General features: G+C 44.4%; 1 protein-coding gene and 1 long non-coding RNA gene across 3 annotated transcripts in view; one reads left to right on the top strand and one right to left on the bottom strand.

The window, feature by feature from the left end:
- Window positions 1–1,654: 1,654 nt before the first annotated feature.
- On the bottom strand, window positions 1,655–8,062 carry LOC129352734 (uncharacterized). 2 transcript variants are annotated; one of them, XR_008604930.1, is made up of 4 exons: window positions 7,827–8,062; window positions 5,154–5,271; window positions 1,833–1,970; window positions 1,655–1,712 (listed from the first exon to the last, which is right to left on the bottom strand). It is a non-coding gene; the product is annotated as an uncharacterized LOC129352734 (long non-coding RNA). The 2 variants fall into 2 exon arrangements; XR_008604929.1 differs by having other exon boundaries at window positions 1,684–1,970.
- An 8,096-nt stretch (window positions 8,063–16,158) lies between these two features.
- adcy8 (adenylate cyclase 8 (brain)) overlaps window positions 16,159–24,882 on the top strand; it is an 82,318-nt gene continuing 73,594 nt past the window's right edge. The window contains 2 exon segments of the mRNA XM_055021802.1: window positions 16,159–16,670; window positions 16,673–17,517. Coding sequence (XP_054877777.1) covers window positions 16,622–16,670; window positions 16,673–17,517 — 894 coding nt within the window. The 5' untranslated portion in view covers window positions 16,159–16,621.

Genomic DNA, 24,882 nt, shown 5'->3' with positions numbered 1-24,882 from the left:
ACCCTACATTTAAGTTGTGTGAAGATCTGAGTTTGTTGGGAACAATTTCTCCAGAAATAAAGAAAAAGAAGAATCCTTCATCCCCAAGAGATTTTCTTTCAAAAGTGAAGCATTCCAGCTTTCACCATGATGCTTTACCTTATACCAATATAGAAAACTTTATCAGAAAATGCTTTGGTTGAATTAAAATGTAATGGACTTGGAGACAAAAAAAAACAGAAAAGAAAGAGTGGAGGAGAGAGAAGGACAGCAGGAAGTCTGCCTTTAAACCCGCAGAAAGAAACGCCTTCATACGCAACAAAATCACTGGAAATACACAAGATATGTTTAGTGGTAACATCATAATATCGGAATCTAAACACCTGTGTGTATAAAATAAACAAATGGTATGTTCTCTTATGTTTCCCAGTTTGAAGAGCGATGAGGCTCAGGAACACGTCGGCTTCTGCAGCAGGTTTAACACATTATCACATTAAATACTCAATCTGCTGATGAAGATGGGAGTTTAAATCTATTTCAGGTGGTCAGTGTGTGTGTGGTGTGTGTGTGTGTGTGTGTGTGTGTGTGCTCTCCCATTAGGTCCTCTGAAGTAACTGGGGTGTGAAACAGAGTTAAAGGATCGGTTCTGCTAATGCATCAATCAGAGTTAATGGCTTCGGCAGGCGGAACGTTTCCTTTCTTCTGACTGAATTTTTATTCCATTCTGCGAAAATTAAAACAATAAAACTTTAACACAAACACAACCAAAGCAACAAACAGGTGAGGGATGACTGAGAAAAACCCATGAAGAAGAACGCTTCCCCATCAGAACCATCATGGCCGTCGTCTCTTTGCTGCTGCTGTTTTTTGACTTCGTTTATTTTTCCTGGTTATAAAGTATTAGTAGGATTTCCTAAAACTGCTTGAATCAGGTTTGAATGCTTACCAGACAGTTTTTTTCATAACTCGCCTCTTTCTGAAGAAGTGAGACCTTTTGCTTGTGAATTTCTTTTATTTATGGGAGGAATAAATCTTGCAGCAGCAGGAATCCTTTGAGAAACTCACTTCTGGCTTAAATATTTCATCACCACCTGATTTTTCTCGGGTTTCTTGAATTTCTCAAGCGAAGCAGTAATGTGAGAGTCTGCCTGGATCTCCTCGATTTAATTAATAACTTTAGCGTTGCGATTTAAAGAACTCATCCATGTATAAAGCCGTCATGTCAGAATAATGTCTGCATTGAGGCTGAAACCTGAGTGTTGCTGCAGTTTGGTGAAGCAGCGTGAATCCTGGATGTGTGTGTGTGTGTGTGGTGTGTGTGTGTGTGGGTGTGTGTGTGTGTGTGTGTGTGTGTGTGTGTGTGTGTGTGTGTGAGATCTGGGCAGATATTCCAGGTCATTTTCTATTTGTGGAAGTAGAACCAGCGCAGTCTGTCTAGACAGTCGGCCGACCCGCTGCCTTCTCGTTGCTCCTGGTGGAAACTCAGGTTTTTGGCCCCCCGGCAGAAAGTCGCCTGTTTTACCAGAAACATGATGAAAGCAAATCCACTCAAAATGGAAACTTTTTTTTTTTTTTTTTACCAAAAACACAAAGATTCACAACGCAGAAGTCAGTCTCAGCTAAAATGATGGAAAGGATCACACAGAGTTGCCGTTTTTGATTCATTTCATAATTTGTTCAAACAACGAAGCGCCAGCAGCCGATTCACCAAGCAGCCAGGTTCTGATCCGGTCCTGGAGAATAACACATCTTTTAAGGAGAACTTGGATAGAATTACAGTTTAAAAAACTCCAGAGGAGAGTTTCTCAGGTTTTGGTGAAACAGGAAGTGAAGCAGTGATGCAGACATCAGACCTGAAGTCATTAACTGATGGGAAAAGCTGCATTAGCGCCTGGTTGGCTGCATCACTGTTCATCACTCCAGGAAAACGTCCTGCGGTCCGAAGCCAGAAAACGCTGCGTGACTTCAGGTCCGTCAGGCTGATGAACAAACTGTGGATGAACACGGATGAAACATTGGGTTGGTTCTGCAGAATGAGCTCAACATGATCCGATGCCAAAGCGGAAGTAAAACAGAAAACATGCAGAGTTATGAATTTAGGATTGAAAGTTTCAGCAAAACTTCATTTATTCTGAATGAATCACTTTCATTGTGTGACATGAATAAAACTATTTCAGTCCAAAGTGTTCAGAGAGCCTCTACTGCATATTTCAGTTTCTAGCGTTTTATGTTCTTCACAAAACATCTTCAAATGAGCAAAGATTCATGTTTGAATTTCCTGAAACAAAACGATGTTTTTTCTCCTGCTCTTCATGCTGCCAGCGTCGCCAGGATCTGCTCTGGTTGCCTCCCAGTTCTGTTGCAGCTTATTGTTCAAACTGGTGAAAAAGTTTCTGTCTAAAGAATCCCAACAGATTGCTGAAAGTCATGCACCACTCCTGCTGGACCAGCAGGGGGCGACAGCAGCAAATCACTTGCTCTGAGTCGACTGTTTAACAATCCTGCATCCCAAACATGCATGTGGCGACAGAAGAGAGGAAAAACTTCCCTTTAGCAGGAGGAAACCTCAGAACCTGCTTCAGGTCCAGCAGCTACAGAACAATCCCACATCACCATTCCTCCACCGCCATGCATCACAAGGTGTTTGTGCTGATACACTATGCGTGAGTCTTTCCAGGTGAGATATATATATTTTTTTTACAATATGTTCTTGCTAAAATCCAAGTTTCTGGTTGCAAATTGAATCTAAAGCCTCTCCCGGTGAGCGTGCCGGGGACATCCGGCCCCTGGCTGTGAGTGTGATTCCCTCTCAGCTGCTCTGGCACGTTGCTCCTGGTGCAGCAGAAGCCGTTAATTATAGCAGGCAGTTCACAGCTTCGATAGCAGTGCCGCGGCGCTCCACGACATCCCAACTGTCAGCTTAATCACAGAGCAGGGCCACGACAGTGGCTGCGCCGCGCCACCGCGCCGCCATCGCCTCGTCCCACTCTGCTGAACATGACAGGACTCTGCAGCCACGTGGCCCAACCTGCTGCAGCAGCTCAGAGGGGAGAAACAGGCAAACCTCTGCAGATGGTTCACCCACAGTCACGCTCCTAACCCTAAACATTTCACTACTATTGCTGAGTGTTTGCTTCAATTTGATCTTCAGTTTGTTTTTGAACCTACCAAAGTTAAAAAACACGTCTATGAAGAGTCCATCTGTTTTTAACCAGGTTTTATTCCTCAACAAACACAAACTTGGTGACAAAGGGGAGGCGTTTGAAACTACAGCCAACAACCAGCAGCAGAAATGGGGATTCATTGTCCGGAGGCACTTTCATCATGTTATTGATTTATATATAAATGTTAGTTTCAAGCAAAATATTTAATTGATAAATCTCTAAATTAAATATTTAGTTAGCACCGATATTTAGTTTTACACTAATTATGATTTAACTGGCTATATTTTAAATATTTAGCTGACAAGTTAAATATTTAGTTCGCAGGCGAATGTTCTTGTTCGTGCCAAACGCAAATTTACTGGCCGATAACTGGAGGTGGACTACCAAAATAAAAGCGACGTCGTCTGAAACATAACTTCTGCTTTCGAATCATTATCATCGTTTCTTTTCTTCTTGTGCAACAATTCAGCTTAAAGCGTTTTAAACATGTTTACAGATGGAGCAACACTGAAGGATTCTCTTTGGAAACGTAGAACATTTTCAACTTTTTTGTTTAAAAAAATCTAACTTTGTTAACATTTGAAATTCAGAAAATTCTAACCTTTTTTTCTATAAAAATTTGGAGAGTTTAAGTCTGTCGCTGCAGAAATGTACTGATTTTTTATACATGTATTTATACCAATGGCACCAACATGCAGTCGTATGTCAGTGATTGTCGTTGGAGATGATTTTCAGGCCAAACTGTTTGTAGAAAGAAGAAATGGATCAATCTGAAGGACAGATCGGGAAGCAGGAATTTCTGCTGCTGATTTTACGGATCAAACCGGTGGAAGTGACTCCGACCCTCCACCTGCTAACCGCTGCAGGTGTTGGAGTGGTTCTCCCGGCAGCAGCAGCAGCAGCTGCAGCATCAAGTGCTTCTCTAAAGCCGCAGCTGCCACTTGAGCCTGAGATGCTGCAGAAATGAGCCGAGCGCCGTCAGACCTGGCTCTGCAGCGGTCGGCTCTGAGCCTCATTAACGGCCCGTTTCTGTCCGCGTTCATGTGAGACGTGATGACTTCCTGTCCTGCAGAGGCTGGAAAAAACGCCGCTCATTAACCGAGTTCTCCTCCAAACACTCCCCACCCAACCCTCCTCAAAAACACACACAGATGGAGTCAGTCTCACTCTGACTGATCTGTGTTGATTGTTCAGTCGCTGTAAACACACGCTGGTGGATTTACGCTGCACACAGATGGGGAACTCAATATTTTAGAAATTTGTTGTGAGACTTTGTTGTTTCTTTCCCTGCATAAATACAGTGAGTGGAAATTTATTCAGCTGAGTGGAAATGATATTTTCTCACTAAATGAAGCCATTCATCGCTCCGTCCCTCAATCTAACCTGAAGAACTGTTGCATTATTCAGTTTCAGTTCATTTATATTGACCCAAATCCTAACAAAACCACTTCACTATCATTGACATTCAATTACATACAGTTCATTCCTGTGTAAGTTAGTACACAATACAATTACAGTCCATCGTTATTGATGAATTATGCTGAAAAATATTTCCATGTGGCATTGAGTGTCTTCAGTCAGAGGTTTCTTCAGACTGGCTGGAATACAGACTGCTACAGGAGACCCAAAACATACTATTAGTAATTTGTGACCAAATGGTTTAATTGTTGTCTTGTCTGAACATAAAATATCTCCAAAAGACTGAGAAGAATCCTTTCAGACTAAGGTCCTGGTAAATCAGGGGAGTTCAAAGTATGGTTCTGGGGCCATTTGTGGCTCATCCAGCTCAAAGGTTGTTTATGAAGATTTTATTTTTAACCAACGCAAAATTATTACCAACATTATTTTCTCAGAATGGAAAAAGCTTCTGCCTTTTCATGAAGCCAGAGAAGAAAACCAAAAGAAGAAACAGAGAAAGCCAACGAATTTATGCTGCAGAGCAAGGAGATCCCAGTTTAACACAACTGACAAGAAACACATAAATCTACACTTAGCTCACTTTGTCTTTACCTTCAGTTCTGATCAATATGTCGTTATTCATTCAGGCTCAGCTTTGTAACTGTCGGCAGTAGAGAGGCTCCTCAGGTCAATACCTCCACCGGCTGCTTTATTTCAGCCGTTCCTCACACTGAAAAGAGCAAAAGACAAAAACACCAGAGGCAAAAAGATATGACAAAATGTTTTGTTACAGTTTCCCAAAATTAGCAGAATATCAGAGAAACTGTTATCAATTTCTCATCATGTGAAGGAAAAATGCATTTCTCTCAGAATAAAGCAGATAGATTGATGTCGATTAAAAATTTAGTTATGAACTTACAGAACATCAGACTTAACTTACAATTTGTTTTGATTTCGTTAGCTACTGCTAATGTTAGCAGCTCCTACTACTAATGTTAGCTCCTGCTAACGGCATTACTTCCTGCTACTGATGTTAGCTACTGTTACTAATGTCATCCATCCTCCCTCAGCATGCTCTCCTCATCTTTTCATCCCTGCGTCTTACAACCTCACTCTGACTTGATCAAGAGTGTCGACTGTTTGCAGCCTTTTGCTTTTCACACCAGTGAGAGAAACAGGAAATAAATATTTCAGCTTTGCAGCAAACACAGCTGAGGACTTTCAGTATCTTGGCCTCCAAAATTAAACTCTGCTGAGACGGTTCTGCTCTCTTGAAGCAAAACTTTTTCTCACAGGGACAGATTCACAAGGAAGAGGACGTCTCCTGGTGCGTCCAGCCCTTCAAGTCTTTTTACCAGAAACTGATTCAGCACACCTCCTTCTAAGGAGCTGCTGGTTTTTCCCACTTAGCCATTGTTGGATAAATATACTGGATGTTTAAAGGGTTTGTTAAATCAAGCAGTAATGAAAATAACATAAAAAATCCAAATGAGACAAGAGATTAGAACAAATGTTGGCACACTGAACATTTGAGGATGAAAAGGAAGAAAACGCTTGGTTAAAAGAAAACACTCCCTCTTGCAGTTTTACATGTCAGGTCCAGATTCTAGATTTGCTAACTATAAATGTTTCCACATTGTCTTTATTTATCAGACAGAGAAGCCAAAAAGCAAAAGGTGAGAGAACGAGCGGTCTCCGGTCCACTTGGTATTCACATGTGCATTCAACCCGAACCAGAGTTCACTTCAACAGAACCCAGAGCCAGGTTCAGAGGTCCAGAGTTAGGCTGGCTTTCACACCTCACCAAACGAACCGGACTTTCTAAACAAACGGACTGGAGCCGGATTAAAGCGGATTAAACGTGACTGGTGTGAAGTGTCCTTAACTCCAAAGTGGGGAACCAGTGGGTTTAATTCAGTTTTCTGTGATTCCCGGCGATGTTACAGACGATTAACACGACAGCTCAGAGCCAAACATGAAGTATCAGCAGCCAGAGGGCCGGGGAGCGGAGAGCAGCAGATTACCAGGGAGCGCTGGAGGAGCGAGGAGGCAGGACGAGAGGCACGGATAAAAAACAGAACGTATGGATGAGTCATCTCCCCAGCCAGCCAGCCAGGCAGGCAGGCAGGCAGGCAGCAGCCTCTCAGATACCATGCCAGCACCCTCGGCTGTTTGCTGCAGACTCAGATCGCTGCGTTGCTGTGGAGCGTGATCTCTCTGACATGCATCCGTCTGCAGAGAACGCTCCAACATCTTTAATCGTCTGCAGAGAAACTCACAAAGCTGCAGCAGAAACCCACTTTCTGCTTCTTCTCAAGACTTCAGCTCTCATCTGGTGATGCAACATACAAGACAGGGATTAACTGGGGACATATTTCAGCTGCCCAAACAAGCATCCTGCTCAGCTGAGTCACAGCAGCGTGTCATAATGATGGAAATTTGGGGCATGTTCTCATGGAAATAGATTTTTTTCTTCTCCCTGAACTCAGCATGTAGCTTCAACTCTGAGATCATGTCTCTAAATTGGAAAAGGGATTATATTCCCATTCCCGAATGGAAGTGACCTGAAGTTTAAGAACCTCAGGGCGTCGAATGAATTCATGACTGGAAGTAGAGCTGAGATAGAGACAGACGAGTCTGCAGTGATGTGAGCCGAGCGGCTTAACTACACGTTTTGGGTTTGCTTCATATTTCTGTAACTTATCGGGGAAAAGACAATAAATTCTCTATCTCAACAAATGATCATATAAGAATCATATTCTCATTTATACAACAGTGCATGAGTCATTTAATTTCCCTTTGGAAAAACAGTGGAAATTATTTGAATAATCACAAATTTGCTTAAAAATATCAGAAATGTTCAAGAAAAAGTCAGAAATGTCCAAAAGTTCAAATTTTCTACTTTTCAAATTCAGATTTTTGTTTTTAAATATCTGAGCTTAATCTCAAATTTCTGAGTTTTTTCTAGTAACCTTTCAACTGATGAATGTTCTTACTTTCTAGAAACTATGAACCGATTTCTGAGTTTTTTGGTGGAAATTTACTCCTCTGCCTACAATGGCCTTAATGCGCTGTATTACATTTGCTGCTTTGATTCAGAATCGATTTTAAAAACAAACAAACAATAAAATAAATCCGCTGGTTGTCGCCATGGAGACGGTAGTGGGAATTTACGCATGCGCGGGAAGCACCAGCACTAACAGCAAGCTAGCCGCACAAACGAAAGACAGATTCAACCGCCCTTCTTCGTCCAAGAAACATTTGGACTCATTTGGTTTTTCTCACCGAATTCCCGGGAAGACCGAGCTGGACATGAGCTTCACCGAGTATAAGGTCCGCGAAATGAAGGCAGAACTTCGGGAACACCGGAGATGCGTGGGGCCGAGCTAGCTACTGCAGCTAGCTACTGCCGAGCTAGCTACTGCCGAGCTAGCTACCGCCGAGCTAGCTACCGCCGAGCCACGGTAGGCCATCACTTCCGGTCCGGAGCTCTGAGAGGCGTGTTGTGATTGGTCAGACGTTTGTGGCCTGTTTATGCAGAAATACTCAAACAGTAAAGTTACCAAACAGAGAATAACACCAAGAAAATGTGACTTTTCAATGAATAACCTCAAACATTTAATTTATCACTGAGCACCTTTACAAACGTGACCCGCATTCCTCAGTCTGTCAGAAATGATCAGACTAATTCAGATTTCTCTCCTCTTAAACAAATTAATTTGTCAAAAGCCAATCAGCACAGATTTATTTTTTGTTTTAATCAAAACATGCAGGAAACGTCCATCAGTTTCTGACCAGCAGATCAGAGGATGAGTTCCTGCATATTTCTAGTTTTTCTGGTCTTCCTGAAAACTTTGGAAAGTTTTAAATTGAAGCTCGTAACTTTTGGGTCGATGTTCACATCAAGCATCAGAACCCATCTGCCTTCTCTACGAGTGTCCTCATGTGATCCCTGCTGCAGTAAAACTTTCCATTTTCCTCCCTCTGCTGCCATATTTCCTTTTCTGTCGTCTGAAGCAACATTTTCTCTTTATCTGCGGCCGCCCGCCGCGAAGGTCATTTGCCACCTCATTTGTCAGGAGTCTGCCTACGTTTCACACCTCACTACTTACAATTTTCCTCCTGCATAATGATTTGTTCTGTTATTTATGTTTGTTTGTTCAAACTGCGTCCGACTTGTGCGAGTAATAACTTTATCTTCTCCTCCGGCGAATGTTTCTGGACCATTTCTCCATCTGAAGATAAAGTCCTGAATGTAAAACAGAACAGTTACGTTAGAGAACCAGAAACTTAATTAAATGGTGATCAGATCCTTATATGTTCTACTTGGGCAGAATAATTCATCGCATTATATCCAACCTGCTGCCAAGGCTGAGTAAGCTTTGCACTGGAGGCAACATGAAACGGTCACAGAATATTAACTCTAAAGAAAAGAATCACTTTGCTTAAAAACAGTCAGAACATTTCTGCTGAAGGAAAAGTTTTAACTGCAGCAAAGAGACTTTCTGTTGGGAATGAAAAATGGTGTCATTCATGCTGAACCCAATCTGCAGGACTCTAAAGTCAAAATTTCAAAAAGGTATTCACATATTTATAAGTGGCACAGTCACAGACTGAATATTTAATTCATAAACTGAACATTTACTTGGTAAATTATATATTTAATTAGGAAAATCCAAATTAAGGATTCATTTTCCAAACTTAATGTTTAGTTTGGAACTAAATATTTATCTGCCTAACTAAATATATAATATTCAAGCTTAATATTTTGCTTCCTACTTAAATGTTTAGTTTAAAATTATGACATTAATAAATGTCAGAATAACACCATGTCAAAATAACAGAAAAATGGATCCCAGTATTTTTTTTCTTGTCAGACTAAAAAATGTAAAACGTTGCTGTTAATGATTTTCAGTGTAACTTAGTTTCTTCTTCTCATCTCTGTGGCTCTAATATCAGGAGTAAACAGATTTTTTGACGTGTTACGTTTTTAACACTAAAGTTAAAGAAATGAATGTTGAAAACATTTGAAGTCACGACTGCCTGAAGCTGCATGATTCACCTGATCTCCACTTGCTTTAATGTTTCAGTTTTTAGATCTGAACAAGCTTGTAAGTGTGTGTGTGTGTGTGTGTGTGTGCGTGTGTGTGTGTGTGTGCGTGTGTGTGTGTGTGTGTGTGTGTGTGTGTGTGTGTGTGTGTGTGTGTGTGTGTGTGTGTGTGTGTGTGTGTGTGTGTACCAAATGTTTCCACCTTAGCTGCGCTGATCCTCCTGCAATTTAAACAAAGTGTTGACCTGCTGGCCATCTGCCAGAACTTAATGCTCACTTAATGCTCAGCCACCACTCTGCAGGCAAATAAAGGTTAATAATCACACAGAAACGCTCCTCAGGAAGCGGCGAGCTGAACACCGCCTCACCAGGCCTTCAGGTGGAGATGAATCACAGTGAATGGTGAGGAAAGGCTCTTCATTCCCTGCAGATTCAGAGCCGACCTGAGCGTCCTCGTTGACGTTACGGCGGCTGGTCGGCTCACGTCTGAGCTGCAACCGTTTGTCTTTTAATGTTTATAACTTATTCATATCGCCTGACTCACCACTGCTTTTCAGGACACATCTTCTAGCCTAAGAATCATTTGGCAAAATGCTAGAGGAATAAATTACATAAATAATATATGAAAAACATTAGAAAGAAACACTTTTGCACAGGTTGTCTTGAGAAAGATGAACCAAGTGGGAATTTTCTTCCCATTTGGTGTAAAAACTTTTCTTTCCACAGAATCACTAGGCAGCATAACAATTGAATACCTTTGAACATCACTTATGATGGCAGTTTCATTTTTAAGAGACAGAGAAAACGAAACAAACGCCACAAACAAATGAAATAAAAGTAGTAAAAGATTATTCTTGGACAGATGGAAAATAAAGACGTCGACATTTACAGCTATGAAAACTCAGAAAATTGATGAATATTTGTGAAGCATGTTGAAGGAATGATGTCTATAAAAGCCCATAAATACAGCAGATCAATCCATTCGGTTCAGTTTCACAGATATTTCCGGAATCTTACTCCGAATTGTTTCCGAATCACCTGTCTGTTTGATAATTGATTATTTCATACATCATATGATATTGGAAACAGAAAGCCGTTTGGGAAGCTGAAATACCGACTGGTGTGCAAATGAGCCAATCCAGGAGCACCATTCATTTCCCTTTTTGCTGATTGGCTGAACCTCAAGAGTGGCAATAAGGAAGACTGTTAGCTTCTGTGCTAATGCTAAGACGGCTTCCACAGACCGTATTCATAAGTAAGACATATTTGATGTATTAAAATTAGCAGCTGTAAGTGGACATTTACTCACAAAATCTGCTGTGGTCAGAGGAGATTAAAACATTTTAACAAACCTTAAAACAATTGATGTTTCAATTTGATGTCATATTAATAAACAGGAGTTTTTTGCCATTTCAGATTCAAAGAACCTCCAAGGAAATAAAAGTTTGGTTCGGTCGGTTTTCTCTGAGTCGTGACATTAAAACCTGTCCAAGAAATATCAGTCCCAGACCTGAACGTCTCTAATTGGTCTCTCTCACCTGCAGGTGTTTCATCAGTCAAGTAATGAGTTAATTAGTGTCTGAGTCATTTCTGCCTCATAACGAGCGTGCTGCGTTTCACTTGAAGACCTCCGGATGAATCACGGCCGATCGCAGAGCAGTTCTTTGTGTTGTTACTCACGCTCGGCGGCGCTGCTCCAGATGACTTCATCGGTACAGTCTGTTCCTCTGCTGATTGGCCCAACCAGGCTCGGCTTCACTCACGGCCTCGGACTGGGCTGAACGGTCTGCAGGGATCCGGTTCTGAATGACCCACAGAACCGCTCTGCTTCACCAGCAGGAGTTTCATTCACTGGAGCCGACATCAGACCTGCTGATCGCTGAGCTTTATGATTTAAGAAATATGAATACACTAGATATCATAGTAGCATGATCACTAAAATATAAAGAAATCAACTTCAATCAGTCGATCAGATTTATTTATGTAGCACATTTCAGCAGCAGGGCAGGTCAAAGTGCTTCACATTATAAAGACACAAAAAGACAAAATTATTTTAAAAAAACACCAAACATTTATGAAATCATTCCACATCAAAGTGTTTCATTTATTATGGTTCAAACGCAGCTCTGACTGACTCAGTGTTTCAGCTGGTTTTCAGTTTTCTAGGAGTTAGTTCCAGATTTGTGGTGCATAGAAGCTGAATGCTGCTTCTTGGATGACGCGTTTGGTTCTGGTTCTGGTTCTGGATGCAGAACAGACTGGAGACCAACTTTTCAATAATTTGCTCTGATTTTAGTTGGCCAGGAGTTTTTATCTCTGTGATTTTAGCAGCAGGTTCCTCCACAGCTGGCTGCTGCGGCTTCTTTGGTCTTTTTATTCTCAGAAACTTTTCCATTTTCTGCTTTGATAATCCAGTCAGAAACATGAACATGGAAAATTATAATTCAATAAGTTATTCTCGAATAGAGTCTCTTTAATTGTCACAATGTGGAAAAATTCAAAAGCATGAACCTGAAAGTGTTAATTTTCTGTATAAGAAAATTTTGTGAAGTTGTCATTAATAGTATTCGATTTTAAAAGATGTGCAAGAGAGTAGAAAGATTTTGTTAGAAACTTATTTCATTATTATGAATTAAAAACAGATTAGATTAAAGAATATAGTTAAAAATATATTCAAAAATGTATTAGATTACATTTTTTATCTTTATATATATATATATTTGTTTTTTTTTTGTCATCTTCCATCCAATTTTTTGAGGCCCTTACTTTGAAAATAACTAACTTAATTGGCTTTAGCTTCCTGTTTCTGATTGGATGACTGATGGATGAGAGGAAATTGAGATATCAAATCAGATGGAAGAGGAAACGGTCAGATGATGGAAATGAGTGAAAAAGCCTCCAAATTACAAAGAAAAAACTGAAAACCGTTGATCTGGATGACTGATGAAATAATGATTAGCAGCTTGGAGTCACAACGGACCTATGAGTCATAATTACATTGAAAAATGGAAATGACTTAAAAGCAAGAAGGACAAATCCCAGCGTTTCAGGGCCCGGCGGTTCAGGTTCGGGCCCCAGCGGTTCAGGGCCCCAGCAGTTCAGGCCTCAGTGGTTCAGGGACCCGGTTTGTTGTTGGTCCCTCTGCTTTCCCTCCTGGTTAAAGCAGTGTCTCCTGCTGCGTCTCCTGCTGCGTCTCCTGCTGCGTCTCCTGCTGCGTCACCTATTTGCTCGTCTGTCATGTCGTCACTGAACCCTGAATTACGAGGGGCTGGAATTGATGAGCTGTCACCTGTGACCCCGCCGGGCTTTTAGCAGGTTTGCATGCTGAAATTAGCGGGTCCGTCCGCACCGAAAGGCAAACGGCTTCATTTCTGAGGGAGCTGTGACATTTTCAAGAAGGAGTCGCTCAGACTGATCTACTTCCAGTAATGATGCTGCTTTAATGTGACTGTGGCAAAATGAATGAGGGAGCTGAGGATACTTTAGAGCAGCAGAGGAATTCAGGCTAAACCATCACTGCAGATTCTTCCAACAGTTATTGAAGATAACTGGTGGCTGTTGGCAGGAAAGATCTGCTGTAGCAGTCTGTACTGCAGTGAATCTGAAGAAGCCTCTGACTGAAGTTGCTGTTTCTCTAGATAGGGTTGTCCATACATTTCTTGATTTTATGAAGATGAAGAATCGCGTCATCATCTCCAGAGGGTCCACAGTCGTCACCAGAACAGAAGCAGAACCAGAACAGAACCAGCCTCTTTATGTTTATCTTGAGGGAACACAATAAAAGCATTCGGCATCGTAGACGTTTCCTCACGTCTTCCTCTGAAAGTATTTTAATAAACTCATCTGAAAAAGCATCCAGAAATGGGTCTCAACAGAAAAAGGACCCGACATTAAGCTCTGAACATATCCGAAACATTTCACACATGAAGGACAAACTACATTTATTAACTACGTCACTGTCATTTAAAAGCTATATTCATGAACATTAGTCATTTTCACACCAATGCTAATGCTAGTGCTAATATAGCATTAGCTGCCGTTCTGTTGCCTTTGTTTCCTCCAACCGCCTCTAGTTCCTGCAACAGCCAAACAGGAAGCAGCTGCCGATGTTGGTTTTCAAAATAAATTACATTTACATTTATGGTCAAAACAAGTGTAAATATACATATCCTGTCATATAAAACAGCTCAAACCTGTAACCTTGATGCATAGGTTGTTATTTCAGGATTTTGTTCATTTATTACATGTTAATTAACACGTCTCTTATTGCAGACCTCGAATGGCTTTATCCAGCATTCTGTTATTCGTACATTAATGCAGGTTTTTATTGAAACTTTCTGCTGAAAGCGTTTTCGTGGGTTTTCCCTCCCATCAGTCACACCGGAGGGGAAATGTTGAAAAGCATCTTTCTGGATTTCTGTAACTATGTTCCCTGGAATCAGCAGAAGGAAGAGCTACAGTAGAGACAGGGTGGAGGTAAAAATAGACTGAATAGCAATGAGGCGGCTTTTCCTTCTGCCTGGAGCCGTGCAGGCGTGGGGAGGAACTGGAGGTTCAGGAGGGAGTCGTTTCACCCTGTCTAATCCGGCGAGCTCTGACCGCCTCGGCTCAGAGTCTCATGCATGAGGAAAAGTGGAGCAGGAGGATGATGGAGCCTCATTGGAGAACGTCTCACCTCCATTTTGGCGTCTTGATGAATGAATGGTCTTTAACCGGCGGCAGAGCTGGGAGAACAGATCTGCAGGGCATGATTGTAAAATCATCTCTGGGGAGTTTTTACGGGTGATTGATTCAGAGTTTACCGCTGGTGATTAACATGCAAGCGCCACGATTAGACTCTCTTTATCACTCTGGGCTTTACTTACAGTTTGGATGATTTCAGCCAGCAGCAAAAAAAATTACATGTCAAATCAAAAAGAGCAAAGATCAAAAGACGGTTGAGTGAAAACATGTTCACTAAAACTGATGTACGAACTGTAATCTGACCGTCTGTTGACTTTATACAGATATTAATGTTTTGTTTATGTAACTTGTGTTCTGAAGTTCTGCTTGTTTGATGATGTGCAGCACATTTCAATCTGCAGGAACCCACTGCCACCAGCTGCCCAAAGGTCACAGCAGAGACAACCTCAGTCATTTTAACACACTGCAGAAATCTGAAGGGATGGGCAGAAGAAAGATTTTGTTTTGAGAAAAACCATTAGGAGTTCAGAGGCGACAGCAACACCAGAAAAAGGTTTAGATCTTCATACCAAACTCAACTGGTTTGGTTTGGAAACCAAATGAAAACCCGGAAAACATGAAGGCGGAATAAAAGCTGGAATACCTGAGAGAGGGGAGGGGCATTTGGGATGAGCTTTCTGGGGTAAAACAACCAAACAAAACGGTTCTGATCGCTGATTGAAACCGACCCGCTGGGAAACCTCCCGAACCTCCCTATGGACTGGCCGACCTGCCCGGTTCGGGCCAGGAACCCGCCCGGTTCGGGCCAGGAACCCGCCCGGTTCGGGTCCAGGAACCCGCCCGGTTCGGGTCCAGGAACCCGCCGGTTCGGGTCCAGGAAACCCGCCCGGTTCGGGTCCAGAAACCCGCCGGTTCGGGTCCAGGAACAGGCGGGATGACCGACCCGCCACGTTCCTGGAGCGACTTTTTAAAAATAAAAGACTTAAATAAAGTGGAGCTTAAATAAAAATGCTTTGTGTTGTACCGACAGTTTCCATTTAAGACATTTAAAAAGTTTATATCTGCATCAGCTCCATTTGTACCATCATTGATCTGTCGGGGGACACATCATTTTATTCCAAATGTATTAATGTCAGAATGGCCTAGTCAAAGACCCTAAATCTGCCTGTTATGTTCAAACTGTAACATCGCGTTGGGAGAAACAGAAGATCCCCGTTAGTGGTCATAATGTTATGCCAGGTTGCCGTAAGTAGAGTCAAGCTTCCAGCATTTCAGCTAAAATCCCAAGGAAATCCGTGGGAACGGATCCAGAATGTAGGCTGGCTGCCTGATCCAAAAGTGACCCAGATACGGAAGGAGGCGCGAAGCGGTGGAGAGGAGAGTTAGCAGACAAAAGGATGAGCGGAGGCGCGTGGGATGACACCGTGGGTTATGCGGGAGGAGAGAGAGCGCAGACACACGGAGGGTGACGTCAAACCCGAGCGGAGCGGAGCTGACCAGCCGCCGCTCTCTGCGCCTCTGCACGCGGCCGGCGCGGCTCTGAAACACCGCGGAGGAGGAGGAGGAACCGCGGAGGTCTGACAGGGGAGACCGGAGGAAGAGGAGGAGGAGGAAGATCAGCCTGGGCTCGCGCTGCACGGAGACGCATCGTGCGCGTTGTTTATTTACCGGGTTGGCGCGCGGCTGCTCGCCTCGCGCTGTCAGACAGGTGTTCCCAGCGCGCGGGATGAGCTTTGATCCTGAAGGTGGAGGCTCGCGCGCAGCAACAAGTTTCAGGTTCTGAATTTCCTCTGGATTCATAAACGGATTTTATGGAGTTCTTGTTCTGCTTTTCTTTATTCCTCCGCGCCTGGTGATCTTTGGGAATCTTTCAAAGAAAACAGGGAATTCCTGCAGCGTCTTAATCCCGCTCTGGTTCTGGTTCTGGTTCGGTTGGACCCGGATCCTCCGACCCGCTTCCAAACAGAGTCTCTTTCTGATCCACGGTCCCGGCTCTGCGTGGCTGCGTGGCGCCGCGACCCCTGATGGTGCCCGCGGTCCGGTCACAGTGGCTCGAGCTGCGTTCGCTGCTCGGACGCGCCACGCGGTGATTTTCCACGCGGGGATCATGATGGCTGGTCCGACAGAGGCGGGATCGGTTCGAAAGGTTCTGTAAGGGATCCGCAATGACTTCCAGCCGCGCTTTGCCCCGCGCCGTTCCCACCCCAACCCGAAAGAAAAGCACGCGCCCTCGGTTCGATGCGCACGAGAAGACGTCGTGTCCCCAGAACCGCTGATCCGACTGAGAGTCCGGAGGAGCAGGAGGAGAGGAGAGACTGAGACAGGCGATCGGAGCTGAGAGGCGGTGATGGAGCTGTCGGAGGTGCGCTGCTCCAGCGCGAGCGAGGAGCTGTACACATCAACAAGACGCCGAGCAGCAGCGGCAACAGCAGCGGCAGCGGCAGCGCGCGGCCCAAGCGGCTGCTGTGGCAGAACGCGGTGCGGCACATCACCGAGCAGCGCTTCATCCACGAGCAGGGCGGCGGCGGCGGCGGGGGGACGAAAGACGACCCCTTCGACCCGATCCAGGGCGCGCGGAAGCAGTCCGCGGGCCGGACGTCGGTGGGGGACCGGCACAACAACGGCGGGACCAAAGTGTTCCCCGAGCGCGCGAGCAGCGACCTGGGTTTCCTGCAGATCGACTGCGCGCCCAGCAACTCGGACTTCTTCCTGAACTGGGGCTACACGTACCGGGGCGTGATTTTCCCCACGCTGCGGAACGCCTTCAAGTCGCGCGACCTGGAGCGGCTCTACCAGCGCTACTTCCTGGGCCAGCGGCGGAAGTCCGTGGTGGTGATGAACATCCTGGACGTGGTGACCAAGCTCACCCTGCTGGTGCTGCACCTCACCCTGGCCTCCACCCCCATGGACCCCATCAAGGGCACGCTGCTGGGCTTCTTCACCGGCATAGAGGTGGTCATTTGTGCCTTAGTGGTGGTGCGGAAGGACACCACCTCGCACAGCTACCTGCAGTACAGCGGCGTGGTCACCTGGGTGGCCATGGCCACGCAGATCCTGGCGGCCGGCCTGGGCTACGGGCTGCTGGGGGACGGCGTGGGCTACGTCCTGTTCACGCTGTTCGCCACCTACAGCATGCTGCCGCTGCCGCTCACCTGGGCCATCCTGGCCGGCCTCTTCACCTCCGGGCTGCACATCCTGGTCCAGCTGCTCATCTCGGAGAGCGCGCGCTTCTTCACCAACCAGGTGAGTCCTCAGCGCCTCACCTGGCGCCTCCCCTTCATTCGCTGCTGCTTCAGGTTCAGAAACTTTGATTTGCAGTTCCTGAATTTGGCCGTGGAGCAGCAGAGCGGGAATCTGCTGTCTGTTTGTCCTAATCACATGTGGCAGTTTGTTTGTCTGCAGTTTTTCCGGCTGCTGAGCTTTCAGCACGGGAACTGTTCACCCCCCCGCTGTCAGAGGAGCAGCTCCCCCTGCTGGCCAGACCTGGGTTTCTTCTCAGCTGCTCAATTCGCAACATTAGCTTAAATCTCATTTAAAACCTTTTATTAACTGTATTCAGTGGAAATTGGATCGGACCAGAATGTACTAGAGACAGACACACATTAGCAAATGAATGAATCTTGATTTGCATGAAGCTGCAGCTGAAGGGCTGATGGTGGAGCATCAGTTTGTTGTTTTCTGATCAAATCTGTTGACTCAGGCAGACAAACATTGGCCGCTTTATGGAAGCTGAGTGGGTTTGTCTTCACTCAGAACCGCCAGTTTAAAGGACGGCGTTTCCATCCCTTAAACTGATCATCACCAGCTGAGTGAGTCATTATGAAGTGAAATCTCTGAAGTATTTAAATTCAGCCCAGACTTTGTAGAGCCCATGTTTTCATTAGTAGGAAGCGTTCCGGCTTCCTGGAACGCAGAATGTCTGTAAACTTTCAGTTCACCACAGATTCTCAACTCAACTAAAGTCTGAACTTTGGCTAGGCCGTTCTGACACAGTAAGCCTTGATCTGAACCGTTCTGTGTTTTGGATCATTGTCCTGCTGAACCTGCTCATGTTTCCTTAAACTTCCCCACAGCATCATGCTGCCACCGCCCTGTTTTTCTTCTCATAGTGTTTTGCAGTGAAAAGGTTTCATTTTGCACGTTTGCTGCACATTTTGATTCGTTAATTAAACAGATTTTAACGGTTAAAAAACATAAAATGATCTGATTGGATGCTGGAAAATAGTATTGTTGGGCACAAAGTTGTGCTAGAAGAAGTTAGCCTTAGGGAAGCTATGCTAGCCCATAATAGCATCTGAGTGCTATACATGTTGCAGCTAACGCTAACGTCAGCGTCCATATTTGTACAGAAGCTCCATGAATGACCAGAACTTCCTGAAACTCTAGATAGAAAAACATTTTGCTCCAATCTGATGATTTAATAATGTAAATAAGATTAAAAACTTGAAATAACTTTGTTGTTGAGTTTATGTTTAGGTATTTAATAAATTAGTGGCAAAGTGTTTCTCATTTTGGTTATAAATGGTTTTTAGTTAAAATGCAAATAATTACAATTAATTAATGACTTGATTTAAAGTTTAATGTAGACAGAAATCTCTGACGGTAAATGAAGCGCCACTTTGTGTTGGTCTGTCATAAAATCCACACAAACGCTTTGAGGTTTGTTGTAAAAGGTGGAAAAGTTTAGGAGATGCGAGTACTCTGAACTTTTGACTGGATTGCAGTGGTGAATGAAAACTGTTTTATAAATGATTCTCCTAAAAATATGAAATGCTAAAAGCTATGTTGCGTCTCCTGTTAGTGTTTGAACTCTTCTATGCATCCATCAAGCAGGCAGTGGGATTGTTTTGACGGCAGAGAAACCATCAACTCGGAGCTTCCTGACGCTCTGAAATGAAGCGAAGGAATAAAGATTTTCATGATTGTTGCAGCATCAGTGGACTGGAGGCTTTTTCTCAGCTGGGTTTGGATTTTCACTCTTACAGGTGAAAATCGCAGCAGAAAAACCTGCTAGAGGTGCCTGACAGCGCGGCTGTGATTCAGTCAGCCACACTGATCGTTCATCTTAGAAACTTTGCTCTTTTTAACACCTTGGACTCACAAACTCAGCTTGCAGTTTTTAGTAAGTTTGGCATCTTCTGCAGATCAATTAGTGGATAGCGTTCTTGGAGAAGCTGTTAGCTGGTCCAGTGCAAGTCTCAGCTTTCCCTTCCCCGTTAGGACACGCTGATAACAGCAGCATTCATTCTGCCTCTAATATCTCAGCTGGAGTTATGTCTGCTGTGGAATTGGTTTTTGCCTTTTGCAGCTTGATAACACCGGCTGATTCCTCCTCTTATTGTCGAGAAGAATCTGCAACCAATCAGTCTGTGTGGACCCAAATGTTCTCTCTCTCTTATGAGATTAACCGCGCTCTCTCCAGGAGCGGTCGCAAAATGGGTCTAAATTTAATCTGGAGGCCTGATGGATCAGACATCAGTATAAACAGAGACAAAAGCAGCTTGAAACACGACCCACGATGCCGAGAATACCAAAATCAATGCCGGGATTCTGCAGTAACTCATATAGAGGGTCTTAAAGGCTCTGAGGCCCTGGTGGGAGGGTCAGCTGTTTGCTTCATAAAACACAGACCAAACTTTCTGCATGAGCTGCGACGTATTTAATGTGCAATTCAGCAGAAAAACAAAGAATAAGAAAGGATGGTACCATTTGGACTCACTGGATCGTAGATCATCATCCCACAAAGTTCAGGAGTTTTTGGTCAGACCTGGATGTTTTCTTTGGACCAAAAATCCCAATTTTTACTGTAAAAACCTTTCAAATGTGTTTAAAGACATAAAAATATGTTTCCTCACCCATCAGGTCATGTTTTCATATCACCCTTTACCAACTGAATTTCAGGAGTTTTGAGCCTTTTAACCAGTTATTGCAATAAAATGTTTCCCATTTTAATGACGTGGATGAATTTTTAAACTTTGATCATAATATTTATTAAACATTAAAGTAACAATATGTGGCAAAATCAGAAACCGAGGACTTTGTTGTTTGACAGTTTCACACCGGTGAGACAGTGACAGTCGTCTTAATGGTTAGCATTAGCTTGTGCTCGTTTTTATATCTGTTTAGTGGTTATAACTTCTGTAATGTTTTTAGCGGTTTGGCGTTAGCTTCTGCTAATTTAGTGCAGATTCTTGTTCATTGGTGAACGTTTTGGATTGTTGCGCTCACCACTGGCAGTTATCACCGTCGATTTTAAAAGACAAAATAAGTAGTGAACATCTATTGTGAGGTTTTGTGACGGCACTATTAGTTCTGTGCTGCAGATTTACTGACAGAAAGTAACGATCATATTTCAGCTTTGAACCTTAAATTGCTTTAATTATGTTATTTTAGAGAAAGTGTTAGGAGAGCCAATGGTTTCTTCTTAATGTGGAATTTTAATCACCTCTGTTCTCAAACTGCAGGTTGGATTTTTCGGAAACTTCCAGTATTAGATTACACTACAAAGATAAAACATAGATATGAAGTTTTACATCAGGTCAGACGTGTTTATCTTAGTCAAATGATAAATTCATTCGTAATCTTTTTATTCGCAGCAGAACCAGTACAAAAAAAAAAAAAAACGTGTCAGTTTGCAGCCAGGATTTATTTTCAGCTCTTGTGTTGACGCAACTCACAGGCATCAGGGGAACTCCAGGAATACCTGACAGATTTCTGCTGGCTTCCTCACGATGCCCCCACAGGAAGACTCACTGAGCATGCTCAGTGCAGCCGGGGGCGCTGCAGCGCTGCAGCTTCACGAGCAGGGCGGCTGAAGCCTCAGACTGCTGCAGCCTCAGACTGCTGCAGCACTGCTCACACAACAAACAGTCATATCTCTGACTCCTACTGGAACTCAGGTTTCAGTACCTTAATGGAGAAATGTACCTTTAGCAGTAAAAACCTCTAATTATCTCTTCATCACGGCTTAATGGAGAGAAAAATGTAAAAAGTTTGAGCATGTCTGCGTTGAGTGGGAACATCTGAAAACTAAACCAAACTAAAGCAAACACTGCGGCAGAGAAGCTTTTCCTTCTTTCTGCCTGAACATTAAACATTTACAGAGAAAACTCTGGAGTTTATGATGGAAACTTTGCAGCTTCTCTTGACATTTGTGGAATTCGTGTGTCAGAAAAAGTTGACCAAAGTAGAAAAAAATGATAAAGCGTGATAGAAAATCTAAATGATCATCATTATTATTTTGTTTACAGTAAGTGTTGCAGGCTTTTTGAACCACAGGAGGAGAAACAAGTGGAAGAAGAAGGAAGTTTAACTGAGATGTTAAATGAAGATGATTGCAAACATGTAATTGAGAGTCGATCGGTAAAGGTCTCCTTTCCAGGCTTGAGTTTGTCATGGCTGACAGATCTCTGCCTGCTGATATGATAATTAGTCATGTTCTGCATAAGTTGCTGATCTGTGGGAGCGCTGGGTGATGAGAGCATTCATTAGCATCCAGCTGTGCTGAGATACATCTTTGCTTGTGTTTCCTCTAACCTGCTGTTAGCGCTGCAGGGGGAGCATGCTTTTCCTTCAGCCCACCTGAAGACTCTCACCTGTTCACCTGTTTACCTGTTCACCCAGACTCTGGCTGCAGTGGGACAGGAGTGGCTGCAGTGGGACAGGTGTAGCTGCAGTGGGACAGGTGTGGCTGCAGTGGGACAGGTGTGGCTGCAGTGGGACAGGAGTGGCTGCAGTGGGACAGGTGTGGCTGCAGTGGGACAGGTGTGGCTGCAGTGGGACAGGTGTGGCTGCAGTGGGACAGGAGTGGCTGCAGTGGGACAGGTGTGGCTGCAGTGGGACAGGTGTAGCTGCAGTGGGACAGGTGTGGCTGCAGTGGGACAGGTGTAGCTGCAGTGGGACAGGTGTGGCTGCAGTGGGACAGGTGTAGCTGCAGTGGGACAGGTGTGGCTGCAGTGGGACAGGTGTGGCTGCAGTGGGACAGGTGTGGCTGCAGTGGGACAGGTGTGGCTGCAGTGGGACAGGTGTAGCTGCAGTGGGACAGGTGTAGCTGCAGTGGGACAGGTGTGGCTGCAGTGGGACAGGTGTGGCTGCAGTGGGACAGGTGTGGCTGCAGTGGGACAGGTGTGGGTGCAGATGCAGTGGAGGCGGTGGGATCAGGACGGTTCAGGTTGAGCTCCTGGAGTCAGGAAGACTGAAACATCCCGAGCTCAAATCGAGTTAATTTGGTCCTGAAGGACAGGATGAACATTTTTAGCCAGGACTGCAGAGGGTTGAGAGGACAGACTCAGTTATTATTGTTTCATATCTCAGAAACAGGGACACATTAGACATGGCTCTACTTTATGCTGTTTAAGAATCTGATTCGTTGGTTTGACTCTGAGCAGAGAGAAAGAGAAACAACAGCAGCAGATGGAGCAGGTGATGACATTTGGTTTCAAATCAAACAGAGTCTAACAGACTATCAGGTGTGAAAACATCTTCAGAATATCTTTTTCCCATAATCAGGAGTTTATAGGTTAAAGAACCAGGAACTCTTCCTCTTTGCTGGTCCAGTGGAGTCTCACTGACTCTGCATGTGCTTTCATGAAGCTTTTTTGTTGTGTAGTTTCTGGAACTGACAGTCTGTTCTCCTGCCGCTCCCTGGCAGAATGCCGCCCTGTGCAGAGAGCCGCATCGCTTCTTAAACCTGCCGGCTCTCTGGTTTTCCGCTTCTCCTTGTCTGACCGAGCTTCTCGTTTGCTGGTTCTCCTCTCTGCTGTTAAACAGCGATGAGGTTGTTCTGGTCAGTGAGAGGAGCCGGTGTGAATGCTAATACGACGCGTTAGCATCATGAAGGCGCTAGTAACGGTGTGTATTCTCCTCACACACACCCTGATCTGTGTGCGCATTGATTAGCTGCACTTCCCGTTTCCTCTTTCAAGGTCAAACCGGGCTTACCGGAGCGCCGGCTGCACTGAGAAGATAGAGGCGGGAAAATAACACAAAAAAGCCAAGTGTGGATTTGACACAGAGACGTGTGTGTGTGCGTGTGTGTGTGTGTGTGTGTTCGTGTGTGTGTGCGTGTGTGCGTGTTTTCAATCTTGCTGCCTTCAGCAGGCCCTCAGGAGAGGAGGGTGTTGTAGATTTCAGCATTCAAACAGCTTTCCTGTTCGCCTCTTGCAGCCAATCAAGGTTTTTTTTTTATGTCTGTTCAGCAACGTTTGCTTTGAACAGACGTCACCTTTCGGCACGGCTCACGTCTTCAGAGATTTCCTCCTGAAGCTGTTTGCACCAACAACCGCAGCTGATCAAGGAGCCTCGTTTGAAGACGGGAAATGAATTATTTACACTAAACGTAAAGGTTCTCACAGCTCGGTCCGTTTTGTCTCTGCATGGAGACGATGTGTTGCTCTGGTTCCTGTATGAGTTTAGTTGTGTTTCATGTTGGCTGCAGACCAAACCAGCAGAGAAAATGTTTCACATCACCTCAGCTTTCACTGGGTGAAATGGTTTTATTACTCTTCTTCATGCCTCATCAAAATACAACAAGAGTTCAGCATAAATGTTTTCTCAGGCTGCATTCTCACCAGCCCCATTCAGTCCGCTTCAATCCAACTCCGGTCCATTTGGCTGGGAAGTCTGGTTCTGTTGGGTGAGGTGTGAATATACATTTTGGTCGTCCCACAAACCTCAGTTCCTGTTCAGTGAAAATGAACTTTGGTTCAGTTTCAGGAGTTTGTTGAAGTGAGTTTTTCAACATTCATGAGTTTCTGGTCCAGTTTCTGAAAATCTGAATTAATGAGCCGTTAGTTCTGGTAAATGTTTATTCGTGTTCACCACCATGGAGTCCAGGTCCGTTTGGTTCATGTTTGTTTGGTTCTGGTCCATTTGGTTCTGGTGTGTTTGGTTCTGATCTGTTTGGTTCTGGTCCGTTTGGTTCTGGTCCGTTTGGTTCATGTTTGTTTGGTTCTGGTCATCTGGTTCATGTTTGTTTGGTTCTGGTCCATTTGGTTATGGTGTGTTTGGTTCTGATCTGTTTGGTTCTGGTCCGTTTGGTTCTGGTGTGTTTGGTTCATGTTTGTTTGGTTCTGGTCATCTGGTTCATGTTTGTTTGGTTCTGGTCCATTTGGTTATGGTGTGTTTGGTTCTGATCTGTTTGGTTCTGGTCCGTTTGGTTCTGGTGTGTTTGGTTCATGTTTGTTTGGTTCTGGTCATCTGGTTCTGGTGTGTTTGGTTCTGGTCTGTTTGGTTCTGGTCCGTTTGGTTCATGTTTGTTTGGTTCTGGTCATCTGGTTCTGGTCCATTTGGTTCTGGTCATCTGGTTCTGGTGTGTTTGGTTCTGGTCTGTTTGGTTCTGGTCCGTTTGGTTCTGGTCCGTTTGGGGTTTGGACCTCTTATTGGTCGTCCCCCAGCTGCTGCTCGGTTTCTGCTTCCTGAACCGGTCGGTACCGCTCAGGAACTCGGCAGCCATGTGGATCTTGACAGTTTCTGCTCAGTGGAGCCGGATTGACCTTTACGAGCGAAACGTTTCCTGTCTAGGCAACGTTTCGCTCGGTTGCGTTTATGTTGCATCTCTCTCCCCTGCGCTGCGTCTGCACCGGTCCGGCCCGGCCCGGCCCGGCGGCC

The sequence above is a fragment of the Poeciliopsis prolifica genome, unplaced genomic scaffold, assembly GCF_027474105.1.
Source record: "Poeciliopsis prolifica strain line A6 unplaced genomic scaffold, Auburn_PproV2 SCAFFOLD079, whole genome shotgun sequence".
Lineage (NCBI taxonomy): Eukaryota > Metazoa > Chordata > Actinopteri > Cyprinodontiformes > Poeciliidae > Poeciliopsis > Poeciliopsis prolifica.
The sequence above is the reverse complement of the archived record's forward strand: the minus strand, read 5'-3'. Positions and strand labels throughout refer to the sequence as shown.